General features: G+C 36.9%; 1 protein-coding gene across 2 annotated transcripts in view; it reads right to left on the reverse strand.

Moving 5' to 3' along the window:
• Positions 1–13324, reverse strand: part of col27a1b (collagen, type XXVII, alpha 1b) — a 133607-nt gene that overhangs the window by 110306 nt on the left and 9977 nt on the right. For both annotated transcript variants that reach the window (XM_067438081.1, XM_067438083.1), the window contains exon 3: positions 8546–9825. In XM_067438081.1, the coding sequence (XP_067294182.1) occupies positions 8546–9825 (1280 nt within the window). The remainder of the gene's footprint in view (positions 1–8545; positions 9826–13324) is intronic.

Consider the following 13324-nt stretch of genomic DNA (forward strand, 5'->3'; position numbering starts at 1 on the left):
TCTTCAGTGGCTCAGATTTCAAGACTAAATGACGAATTCTATTTTCATTCTTACATCCAACAACAAAACATCTCAGTCGCTTAGGGGACATTCTTGCGAAGCTACACCTGCTCCGGCGTAAAAAAAAAAAAAACTGACTATCTACAGCTCACTCATTGTGGGGTCTATGCTAAAATGGCAGTGTCACTTTGCCCAGAATCTACAGCTTGTTCTGAGAGTGCACTAGGTGGATTTTTACCAATGCACATACACTGCCACCACAAATTTATGTTCATGTAAAAGTAAATTTTGCATAATAGGTGCCCTTTAAAGCTATACTGTGTGATATTTTCCCCCATCTGGCAGTGAAAAGGTATATGACCATCCAGTGAATAATAGTTTCTGTTCCTCTCAATTCTGATTTCGTTTTAACTCCTACGGTGGCTGATTTAGTCCAAGATTAACATGGCAATCCCCCTCTTCACATTCGACACGGTGCCACACAGATATGTATATGGGTATGTCTCTCTTTGGCTAATGTACTTTCAAGATGGAGGGGCAACATGGCGACCAGCATTCGAACCCCTCACCCATATGTATTTTCAATGGCATATTATAAACTTACAAGAATACTTTATTACTTGAAAGAAGTAAAAATACACAAATGAGCACATATTTTTTGAAAGAACTAAGTGTTTTTAGCTAAGAATAAACAAACAGTTACACAGTGTAGCTTTAAGTACAGTTAAAATCGGAAATTCTAATACTTTTACTCAAGTCATATTGGAATCGGTGACTTGGAGTCACTGGTTGAGTCATTTTTGCTGAAAGATGTCTGTACTTTTACTCAAGTACGGTTTTCAGGTACTCTTTACACTTTTGGATATAAGCTTGACCTTTATTCTTGTAAATCCAGTCACTGGATTTAGCAGAACTTAAAGTATTGATGGAACATCCTACATGAACAGTGAATGCCTGAAACAGACTTTTATTTGACAAATGACAACAAATAAATTTAACCACCTTTATCTGCAATAAAGACAGCGAACACTGCATAAGAGTCACTATAGGAAACAGAAAGTGTATGACTTTAGTGGTCCATTTTCAACTCCTCCCCCGACTACAAACACCAAATCTCACCGATCGGTAAGTTTGTTTGAGATCTGCCAAACACCTCGCCTTGAATGTAGATTGAAATAGGCGGTTGCAGTCATCCACTAACATATAGTATATAATATATATACACATATTGGGTGTACTCCATTCGAGTGCCGCTAGTATTTTTACTACACTGATGGAAGTAAGAATAAACGTCAACATGGAAGTTGCATGACTTCATGTGAAAAGGGCCTGTTAAGCCAAAAAACATTTAGTTGTTAAATTTATCTCTTTCAGTCAAGATCACACAAAAAATCTGCCAATGTCAGTGAAGGACTTCAATCACCCATGTTATTTTTTTATATATAATTTACCTGAAATCTGCTTTGGAATTTGTCTTGCGTTATTAAAAAATGTGTCAGCACATCTGATGACAACTTTGGACTAATGAAAAACATTGCTTACAAATAAATTCTACGAGACAATTCCTGGCAATGTTTCGTAACACCTGTTGACCTGGCAAGATCCCACATGCTCATACTGAGAGCGATGCTGCCAGAACTCCACAATGTTTGCAGGCTTCCTGTTTCTAATCATTTTGAAAGCAACGCTCACTAATAAAAGATGATATGCTTTCAAGAAATCTACTTTAAAACTACTTTAATAACCACAAACTGCATATTGACTTTAGTTTTTATGGAATAAACTTCCTTGCTCAAGTAAAATGAGCTTCTATGTATAGTAAGATCAAACATAATAAACCAAGAGACAATGTGTTGATATGAATGACATTAATATCGTAATTTTGAGCTCCAAAGAGAAAAAAAAGACAGAAGAGCCCATTTGAGCCCCCTACTCTTTCTCTTCCACGTGGCAAATTTCCTGAATAAAAGCAATCTCTTTTTCTCTCTGCCTCCAAGAAGGAATGGAAAGACTAGAAAAGGAAACAAGGCTTTTTATAGTTGCTAAAGGGGATATCTCCAGAAAATGCATAGTGCTATCTGTGTGATAGCCATATTGAACAGCACATCTGGTTGTTGTTTGTTATTGGAAAAGAGTTCAGAACTTTACTCTGACTGTATTTACAGTACCATAACACACTGCATAATTGTGCTGGATGATGCCGACCTACTTTATAACAAATATCAGCTCAGTAGAGCAAAATTCTGCTCCCACCCAAGCCTGTAGTAAAAATCCTATGCACAAGAAATTGAAACTTATCCAGGAACTTTTATAGTTGTTAGTTTGATACAAGATTTATTGATCCATTCATTTTCATCTAATTACAGTGCAACTTTCGTTTAAAAAATAACCAACTGATATTAGTTACTTCAGCAACATTTGCATACATCCTCGACTCTAAACCCAGCCCGATCTGCCGGGAATTTGATTTCGACCTGCAGCTCAGGCTGGAAACCTGTAAATGACAGATAGAGAAGCGATAGATCATTGATCTGATTGGTTGAAGGACTGTACAATTGCGTACAGAGTCATTTAAACTATGCCCATTGATCACGCCTCTTGAGGTCTAATTGTTTGAAGGACTATACAATTTCTTACAAAGTCATTTGAACTATGCCCATTGATGACGCCTTGCAGAAGAAAATACAGAGCACACACCCCAGGCTAAAGTTCAATCTTTAAAGACTGAGCCTGGTCTGGTGATATCCAGACAACCTCGACTCCCTCGAGGCTTTCAGATAAATTGCATTATTCCTATAACTAAATAACATATTTTTATTATTCATCCTATCAAAAAGAACATTCTACTCAAATACAAATTCCCAATGATTTACTGTTTCCCCAATGGTGACTGGATTTGTGTTAATCTAAAACCAAGGCAAATGATAATACTGTACATAAGAGAGTTTTAATGTAGTTTTTTTTAGGCTGCACTGCAAAAATATGTTTTTAATAAGCATTTGCGAAGATGCATTTTCTTGACAATTTATATATATATATATATAAAAAAGATATGACAATATGTTAAATAACAATAAATTATATATATATATATATATATATATATATATATATATATATATATATATATATATATATATATATATATATATATATATATATATATATATATATATATATATATATATTAGGGCCGGGACTCGATTAAAAAAAATTATCTAATTAATTAGAGGCTTTATAATTAATTGATCAAAATTAATCACATTTTATTTGCATATAAATATTTGACCTGGAACAATGAGAAGTAATTTTTCACATGTATTTTTAGTATACCATTGAATAATGACTGAATACATAAGCTTAATCAACATAATATTGTTTATTTATTTCAGTCCAGCAGACCAGTGCAATGTTTGCCATTAAGTATAGCAAAAGCATATTTGTGATATTTCAGGCTCGATGTGCTGCGGTGATACACAAATTCCTTGTTGTATAGCTTGCACACAACCATGCTCTTGTCGACGCTTCCATACTTTTGTTTTTTTTTTAAAACAAAATTTCCCATCCACGGGGCCAAGCAAAGCGGTCTCATCAGCTTCTTTGTTCATGTACACTATGGTTTGTTGTTGTCTTGACTCGTGAGGTGAGCGCATAAGGTGAGCGCTAGTTGGTGTTCCAGTATAATCGGTCCGTCGAAACTCATTTATTGAAAAACGTGTGGTTAAAATTATGTTAGTTATTTTTTTGCGTAATTAATTAACGCGTTAAAGTCCCGTAGTTAATTAATCTTAATTAACGCGTTAAAGTCCCGGCCCTAATATATTCTCAAAAAAAATTCTAATAATTTACACAAATTTGCTTCTCAGGTGAATTAATCTTTTCAAGTTTCAATGATGTTTAGATATGGTTAGTGGAAAACAAGACAACATGCTGATTGTTTTTTTGTTTTGTTTTTTGCAGTGTGTGTCCTTTCACCCGCTGGCTTGTGGCCTCATTATTTAACTACAAGGAAAAAGTTTGTAAGCATTACACATTACCGGCCTGCAATGCCTTTTAAAAGGGTTTTATAAACTAGGCTTAAGACCAAGACCACCAAAAGCTCAAAGGCAACAATGATGACACCATTTTCCAGATTTCAAACAACAGTTTGCACCCAGAAAAGGTTGTTTTTAACTTGTAAAAATGTAGCTTTGTAGTGTGTTCTTTGTTATGTATTCAACTCCTTAAGAGGTGATGGAAACCGACTGACAAATAATCCATATTAACGCAATGCTACAGTCAGCACTTAAATATAACATATGAAGGTAGATGACAAGGCCAATGCAAAAACACACACACACAAAAACACATGGACACAGCCAATAATTCACACTTCACCATTCTTCTAAATAAGCAAAGCAGCACTTGTCATCTGGCCACCATAAGACACTGTTTAAAAAAGAATGAAAATGGTCTTTATATCATGGAGTTCTAGTGGTCTGTTGAAAGCTGCAGACCTTGTTGTTATGGTTCTGTAACCTGACTTTACAGAACATTACCACCTTCTGTAAAATAATCGGTGAAAATCCTGCAACAGTGTAATACAATTTTACTGTCCAATAAATTGGATAATGTTACAAGCTTGACAAAAAAAATAAGTTTTTTTTAAAGGTTCAGCAACCTGAACTAACCATGCCAAAACAAGTAATCGGATATCTTTGAGAGACTGGGGGTGTTTACATGACACCATTTTAAGTTGAAACCTTATGCGTTTTGGATGTTCAGTTACACAAAAACTGTGTTTTGGGAGTCTGAAAACACAAGCTTTTGAAAACTGGTTTCAAACTGCAAGGTTTTGAAATGATGCCTTTACCTAACCTAGATATCTAGACACACCCTAGCGACAGCAAATCTAATTTGCTGCGAGTGTCGCCTAGCAACTCTCCGTGCACTTCTGAGCTGTAAAAACCAAACTCTGGTCAGGCCAAATCACATTGTGTATAGAGTCGGTGGGCGGGGCTTAACATAATGATGGCAGATTTGCGCTTGCGTGCTACTAGTAAACACAGAAGCTGGCGAACAGCGGTCTTTCGAATCAGATTTGACCGCGACTCTGGAAGACCTGGAGTTAAGCTTTTCTCTGGGAAAAAAACAAAGAACGGCACTGAAGTCATTCTTAAAAAGGGAAGATGTGTTCTGAGTTTTGCTGACCACATACGGTGAAAGTTTAATCTGGAAACGAGCTTTGCTTCAACTTCGTTGCTCTGGTTGGTTGTAGCAATATCCTATCGCGTGCAGAGAGGAGTTTGAAAGACAACCGTTTATCCCGCCCCTGGATTGAGCCCTGTCAATGGCGAGTTTCCAGACCAAACATCTTGATGTGGGTCTGGCTAGTCAGGCTAGCCTTTACCGTCTTCATGTAAACAACAAAAAACGTGATTCTGTGAAAATGGTTACATGGTTAAAGCATGTGTATTACGTCTTCGCAGGGTGTTTCTTGACAAAGTGACATCGCCAACCACTGGCCTAAAATACAAACTTTTTTAGTCATTTCCGCAGATCTGTGTACACAGGGATACTTTAGACAATGCTGTTTTTAGTAAATCGCGGTCATGTAAACATAACCTTTGGGTGCTTCTCATTTCTTATTTGTGCATTCTCACTTCCTTTCCTTGCGTCTTGGCTCCACCCCCTTAGAATGCAAGGGAAGGATACACCTGTGTATACTCATTCATGACTTCCTCACTCCCTGTTCCTTGCAGTGCAATTAGAGAATTAAGATGTCTTTTATAATGGCTGAGTTCGATTGGTTTCCATGTCACAGGCTGGAGGACAGAGGAGCGAGGAAAAGAGGAAACAGCTGTTTAAATATTGAGAAGCACCCTTATTGAACATGCCATATAGTCATGGTCAATAAGGGTGTCATGAGGGTGTAAAGGTGTCATCTTTATAATATGTCTTATGAGCCCTGCACTTTTTGGTAAGCTGTCGGACAGGGGCCTCAGCCTCATTAAGGCCTCAGCGTCTAAGGCTAGGGCCTAGATTTGAGGCCCGTGTCAGACAGCTTATCAAAATCGACTAATGTCGTTCGACATCCATAAGACCTTTGTTCATCCTCTGTAATTTAAAGATATTCTTGATGAAATCCGATGGCTTGGACAGGCCTTCATTGACACCAATGTCAATTCCTCGTTACAAAGTCCATCTCACTGCAGTGATTCTACAATAATTTTATTATTTCGACTTATATGGGACGATTTCAAAACAAAGTTTCGAAATGTTATGAATCAGCGTATTTATTCATGATTCAGACCGTGACACAAACTGCTGAAATCACGTGACACTGGTGATCCGAATCCTGAATCGATACACTGATTCATAACCGTTTTAATCTTTGTTTTGAAATCAGCCATCACTATATAAGTCGTTATTTAGTTGTTGTTTTTCCGCACAAAAACTATTCTCGTCGCTTCATAAAATTATTGTAGAGCAACTGATGATAGATATGTATACGTGGATACCTTATTAGCAACTGTTTCTATGGGCTTCTATATGTTAGCCATCCACCATTTTAGAGCGGTCAAAGCCGATGGCGAACGCGCTTTGTGACCATTCAATGCCGCCAAACACACATGCATATAATATGATGTGTGTGTGTGTGTGTGTGTGTGTATGTGTGTGTGTGTGTGTGTATGTATATTATATATATATATATATATATATATATATATATATATATATATATATATATATATATATATATATATATATATATATATATATATAATTTATTTCACAACGCAGGATGTTATGTGGTGATTGTGAAACACACAGAAAAATGCACTACATGATTTTATGGTGAAATCAGTTATCTTTCATGTTAATCAGGTCAAGTTGATCAAGAGCTATGCACCGTGGCTTTAATTCAGCGTGAGCAGCGTAGAAAAAATAGACAACAGACTCGCTGACAGAAGGGCATGCTTATAGAACAGCAGTAATATGTTGGTTTCTCTTCTTTAAATACTCTTACATTTAGTTTAATTTAAACACTTTCAAAGGGCCAATGTTTGTTTTCACATACATTTTCCAGTTCTTGAATACTGGGAATTGAAATTCAAGAACCATAAAGCCTGTTACAAACAAATTGTATGTGTTTTTGTGTAGATCAAAACATTATAATTGCTAAACTAACACAAACTTCTCATCTGAGAAAGGTTTCTTTGGGAAGTTAAATCGTGCCGGCCATTACAGAGTTTCACAGAGGCTGCGCAGTGCAGTTTTTTTTTTTATGAGCTACATTTTATCCTTCAGCTCATTTCAAGATCAAAGACTGCAACAGGAGAAAGAGCGACCTAATCACAGGTAAGATCATTTAGTCTCATGATTTAATGAAGATGATTGTGTATTTGAGCATTCAATTTTTGAGACTTACTTTCAGTTTCACTGGTGGCCTTGCGTGTTGCAGTTACGTCATCATCTGACTACAACATTGGCTTTAGCCTATAACACGCTCTCACATGTTTTTTTTTTTTTTTTTAAATTGCAAAGTAGTAAAATTTACCAACATGGTTTAAACAACCAGATGCGCACTTCTCCAGTTTCGTCTGAAATGCGTCCCAGACCACCTTCTGAATTCGTTTGTTTGAGTGATTGGTTTTGGATATAATCTGTCTCGAACGAATTACGGAAGGCATTTACTCCTGGTCTTTTCACAATCTAATAGCTATCTAAAACGTGAAAATCGAATGAAGTGACCAGTTGTAAAAAGTCCATAACTCTAAAACGCTCGTATTGCTGCTAGCACGGCTGCGGACTCTAAACACTGTGCGAGCCGTCTTGACAGTCACGGTATGTGATTGTCTTAAAAAGTGCCTGAAGCTGGCCCGTGTTTGAGGTATAACGTGAGAAAATTGGCCCAGCCCTGGAGCGTTAAAAAGTCGGGGCCCGTAGGGCTCGGGCAAAAATGCAGGGCTCTATTATGTCATATTTTCTTTCATTTTTTTTTCAAAGTTGATTTCACCACATGACTTTGACATGAATATTAGTAATCAGTGAAGAAGTTAAATAATTATAATATTAGTAACACTACATTACTTTGATTTGATTTGACATTTGGAAGTTTTTTGTGTATTATTAGGCAGTGAATTAATTAAAATATGTATAATTTTGTTATTGTTTTTTTCTAAGATATTATTTAAAAAAAATATTGTCAAACTGCTTAAGGTATTCTTGCTCTTATTGAGTCCTTTTTTATTATGCTATCAGGACAGTTATATCAACCCATCATTTTATACCTTATGTTACCAACCCAGTTAACATACCAACCCTTATGTTACATGTTGAGACCACAATTGTTTATTTATTATTTATTTATTTTTTTAACATTTGACCAAATCTTAACTACTTCTTCATTTTTTCCTGAACATTTTGTCTGTCTTTCTATGACCAAATCTATGAATTTTTCAATACTTCAGCGCCAATGAGAAAATACTTTTCTGTTTCAGTTCATATAAATGTGAAAACCGCAAAGAATCAGACAACAAAAAATATTAAAAGAACATCTTACCGGTGGTCCAGGTTCTCCTTTCAGTTCAGGTGACTCAGCCAAGAGGGAATATTGGGTTGGTTCAATGTCAAATGTTTGGAAACCATCTGTGGCTGCAGGGGTGACAGGCTCAAAAGAGATTGGGTTGACTCTGAAAAAGGAGGTCTCCTTTTGTAGAGGTTTCCATGATGCTAATGTTGTAATCTCTGACATCGCGAATGTGCTAGAAGGTTTAAGTTTTGTTGTGGCAGGGGTCTGTAAAACAAGTTTGTTCTTCTGGTTGCTTGTCGGTATGGCAGTGGCAGCCATCTTGTTTTCTTTTAACATCGGGTGCTTTATAGTAGCCCTTACAAGGTTCTTCCTGGGGTCGCTTTGTTGAGTTGGATTTGTTTGAGATATTTGTGATGTCCTACTCCCAAAGGAGGCCATTGCAGTTTGTGCCGTGGCCTGCAGGGGGGGCTGTAATGTGGGCTGGGCTATCGTTGGTGGCAAAGTGATTTGCACAGACTGAGATGTCATTAGAGTGGACATGTTCAGGCTTTGTGAGGTTTCGTGATTATTGTGTATCTTGTCTTTTATAGGTGAAGGTTTAAAGCTAAAATGTCTGTCATTTAGCTCTGTTACAATGTTTGGGGTCTGAATGGTGACAGATATATTGGGGTCCAGCGGTAATAGTGGTAAAAGAGGAGGGAGGTTAGGCCGATAAGTGTCAGCTTCCCTGCACTGTTTTTTAATGTACTTACAATAATTGTGAGCTGCCTTAGCAGAGGGATGAATATCAAACTGGCAGATGGCTCCTTCAAACTGCACAGAGTTCTGGCTCATTTTTCCCAAGCGAAAGGAGCCCTCTGGATCCAGCGTTTCTTCATTTTTAAAATTCAAATCTGCATGTATACTTGTCTTACCGCAAGAAGTATGTAACGTAACTCTTTGGGCTTGGATTTCCAAAGCCAGGTTGTGCCACTGTCCATTGTGAACATCATAATCAAAATTTACAGTGTTCTTTTGGCCCAAGTATACTAAGATTTTCCCAGGGATGAACTGCACCCCTAGTTGCAGTCTTTTCCTCTTTGTCACAACAGTGAAGAAGAAAGCATCGTTTATGCGATGCGAACACACGCTAAGGATGATTGTGAACGCTGAGCCCAGTGATGCAGGAAAGACAGAGCTCACTGGGATGTCAATTCTCGCCCTCTGGGTTAGGATGACTCCCGATTTGAAGGGGATGACACCTTGAGGTGTGGAGCGTGTTCCAGACGGTCTTTTCCCAAGCAATCCCAGTCTTTGCAGCACGTCCACATCTACAAAAAGGAAAAACCACAAATAATTGCAGGGATAATCACTATACATACAGTATATGTGCTGTGACTATAAAAAAGGATTAAGAGCAAAATGGATCTCGCTGCAGTCGACTGAATGCTTGCAGATGTTTCTCACACACTGAGACATTGAGACACTGAGCTCATTACAGGAATAGATCATTAACAAAAGCATATGTAGAACATATGTGACAAAGATAATGTTTCATCTGGGGTAATGCTTCAGTTTTTCATTAAATACTATGATGATATTGTTACAAGAATAAAAATACCACCGTGTGGGCTTATGTGAGTTTTACAGGTTCATCAACCGTACTACAAATTCATTAGATCGTTAGAGGTCTGCAATAAATTAGGTCAAGTGGAGTGAGTGGGAGTTTGCATCTCAAACATCCCTATAAGATTTACAAAACCACAAGCATATTGATCTGTTTTGCCTGAATCATTCCTGTTTATGATGTGGATTTGGGTATAAAACGGCGAAAAAGAAAAAACAGACTTTCATTGACAACATCCAAGAAAATAGGGAGCTATCCAAACTACACACAACATACACAATCGTCAAAAAAGAACGTACCAAGAATGAGATGAAAAGACGGTCTAAACACACAGGGACTAACACATTAACTTAATGAGACAACAGGTGAACTAAATGACTAATCAGTCATTGTTTCGAGAAACAACTTCTCATTCTGCATTTGATATATAATGGTTCATTGTGATATAAGAAAATCCCGTACGTTTCGGAGCTGAAAACTTCCTTGTTAGTCAAAGCTTTTATTCACACCAGGACCCATAAACGCTCAATCTCTGAATGTGCCAAGCTGGGACGTCAGAGTGTGGTGAAACACTGCCTCAACAGAAGAAATAATATGCCTAATTCTCTAGCTTCGCCCACCGACTTGTCCAAGAAATGTAACATGAATAACATGGGCCTTCGTAGAGCTAAACGGATTCATGCTACAGAGAAATAAGCATGCCGAAGATAGCAAGATATTGCGCTGTGCCTGGTTGTGGAAGAACACAGTCATTGAAAAAGCTAATATTATCTAATATAATGAATGCAAGGTTGAACTTTATTTTTATTGAATATCTAACAAGCATGGGGGAAGACATTGGGTGTTTGTTCCTTCATTTAACCACAGATTAGTTTGTAAACAAGAGACTGGATTTGCAGACAGAATGAGATTAAATTAATTAAAATAGATTTTTATGTGATAGTATTGCCTTGTTACAGATCGCTTGATAGAGATCTATTGATTACGTAAACGTGTCTAACTGAACATAACTTAGCACGCCGTCGCAGGCTGGAGAATCCTTTATTTAAGGAGTAGCTGCGATTAGGAATCAGACTAGAACATGTATGGGCCAGGGCTCGCAAAGCCCAAAAGGGCTGTTGGTTTTTTGGTGTTTTCCAAATGGGCTACCAAAACATTCGGCTTGAGCCTCAATATTTGTAATTTTTTAATAAAGTAATGGGGTATAAATTAGCTCTGATGTTTTAGAGTAATTTTGCTACTTTTGCTAAATTATATTTTTACTGGAAATCAAGACAATAACATTGACTATTTATAGTATTTTTTTCTGAAAAACAACCAATATCAATAATGCCCCATGTTATCCAAGTAGATATGATTCTTAACGTTGCAGTAATGAGTAAAGAGTTTAGAATAAAAACAATTGAGTGTATGCATTACAAAACCAAATCTAACCCAAACACATCTTGACCTAACAAAATCCAGCTTAGCATTTGCAGTTATACAATATACCCAATGAGCACTAAATGAAAAGCACATGTAAATGGAATAATGTGCATGGACTTTCCCCCTTGTAAGCCCTTTAACAGATGATGATCAGCAGATTGGACGGGACTGTTGAAAGAGATCACTATGTATGCAGTAGTACTGTAAGCAAATCTAAATGGCAAATCTAAAATCATTATCATGCATGTCAATAAGAGCTGACAGATCATCTTCTGACAAACAGCTGGAAAACCACTGGTCTGAATTTAGAAAATTAATGATCTGAATAATTTCACATTAATCACGAGATCCTGACACAAAACCCTAACAAAAACAAGACTCCAGATATGCACCTAAACAGAACACATGATGAACATCAGCTGGTTCTACTCACAAATCACAGTAAGGAGTGCTGTCTGAAATAAGGGTCGACCAATTGATCGGTTTTGGCTTTCAATCGGAACCGATAACTGGAGCAATCAGATATCGACAACAAATCTATATTGATAGTTTTTCCGGGTTGCATTCATTGCTGGAGTGGCTGAGAAGGGTCTGTTATTATACAGTACAAGAGCTGCCTCTAGAGGTGAAATTAAATCTATCAGTAGCTGCGTTTCCATTACAGATTTGCGAAAAACTTTTGCAATATTTCTTAAAAGTCGATAAAAAACTGTTGCGAAATGACAGCGTTTCCATAGCTGCAGTTATGCGACTAAAACATATTACTTTCCTCTCGCGATAGGTCAGTCCAAAATGATGGCACTTGGTAGGTTTGTATATTCCATCCATCACACTAGCCATTATTTTTATTGGAAGGAGACGTGTGTGTTATCCAAGAATTAATGGCAAGGAAAGCCTCTTAGGTTACTGAAGCGGCACGGATATGATGTGTGTGTGTGTGTGTGTGTGTGTGTGTGTGTGTGTGTGTGTGTGTGTGTGTGTGTGTGTGTGTGTGTCAGATCTGCTTCAAGGTCTTCATGATAATGTAGCATTTCTGTGTTTAGAATCCAGTATTACTGTAATCCTATATTGTCTTTTATGAGTTTAATAAATAACTCTCTCCAAACCGAACCCGTCATCTGCAAAGAATGATCGACTTTTACGCGCGCCAGGTTGACGCATATAGAGAAGAGCGAAATGTTTGAATTTGCATAACTCAAATGTTTTTTTGTGTGTTTTTTTTACCACTTTCGCTATTTTGGCTAGATATTTCGTTTGATGGGCATATGAACTGAATTTAGAAATGCTTTGGAAAAGAAAAAATTGGCATTTAATAAACACAATTTTTGGAGTGAGTGCATGCAAAATTAGTTAGTTAGTTAATTAGTTCCCAAATAAAATGTGTAGAGTCCACAAATAAAAATAGACAGTTTATAGTATATAATTATGTCTTGAACTCATCTGTATAGCTAAAAATGACAAGAGTATTGTAAATTGTTTCATCTCTCATAAAGGAAGAAGGAAAAAATGAGAACGTCGGCGCTTTTATCGGCCGTGGGTTAAAGAAAACATAGCCTAACTATGAAACTAAATAGGCTGCGTTTAGGCCTAAACATTAGCCTGTAATATTATTATTTTAATTTATATGTTGGTTATGAAAAGTGAGCAGCATGCGCAAGAATCGCAATATGTTTGAGACCTGGGGAGTCACATGATTTTGATCACTTCAAGTTTTATTTTCTAGAAAGTCTTTCTTAAAAAATATATTTAGTTTTGTATAAATTGTATTTTTATTTTGA

This window comes from Pseudorasbora parva, chromosome 3 (genome assembly GCF_024679245.1).
Source record: "Pseudorasbora parva isolate DD20220531a chromosome 3, ASM2467924v1, whole genome shotgun sequence".
In the NCBI taxonomy this organism is placed as follows: domain Eukaryota; kingdom Metazoa; phylum Chordata; class Actinopteri; order Cypriniformes; family Gobionidae; genus Pseudorasbora; species Pseudorasbora parva.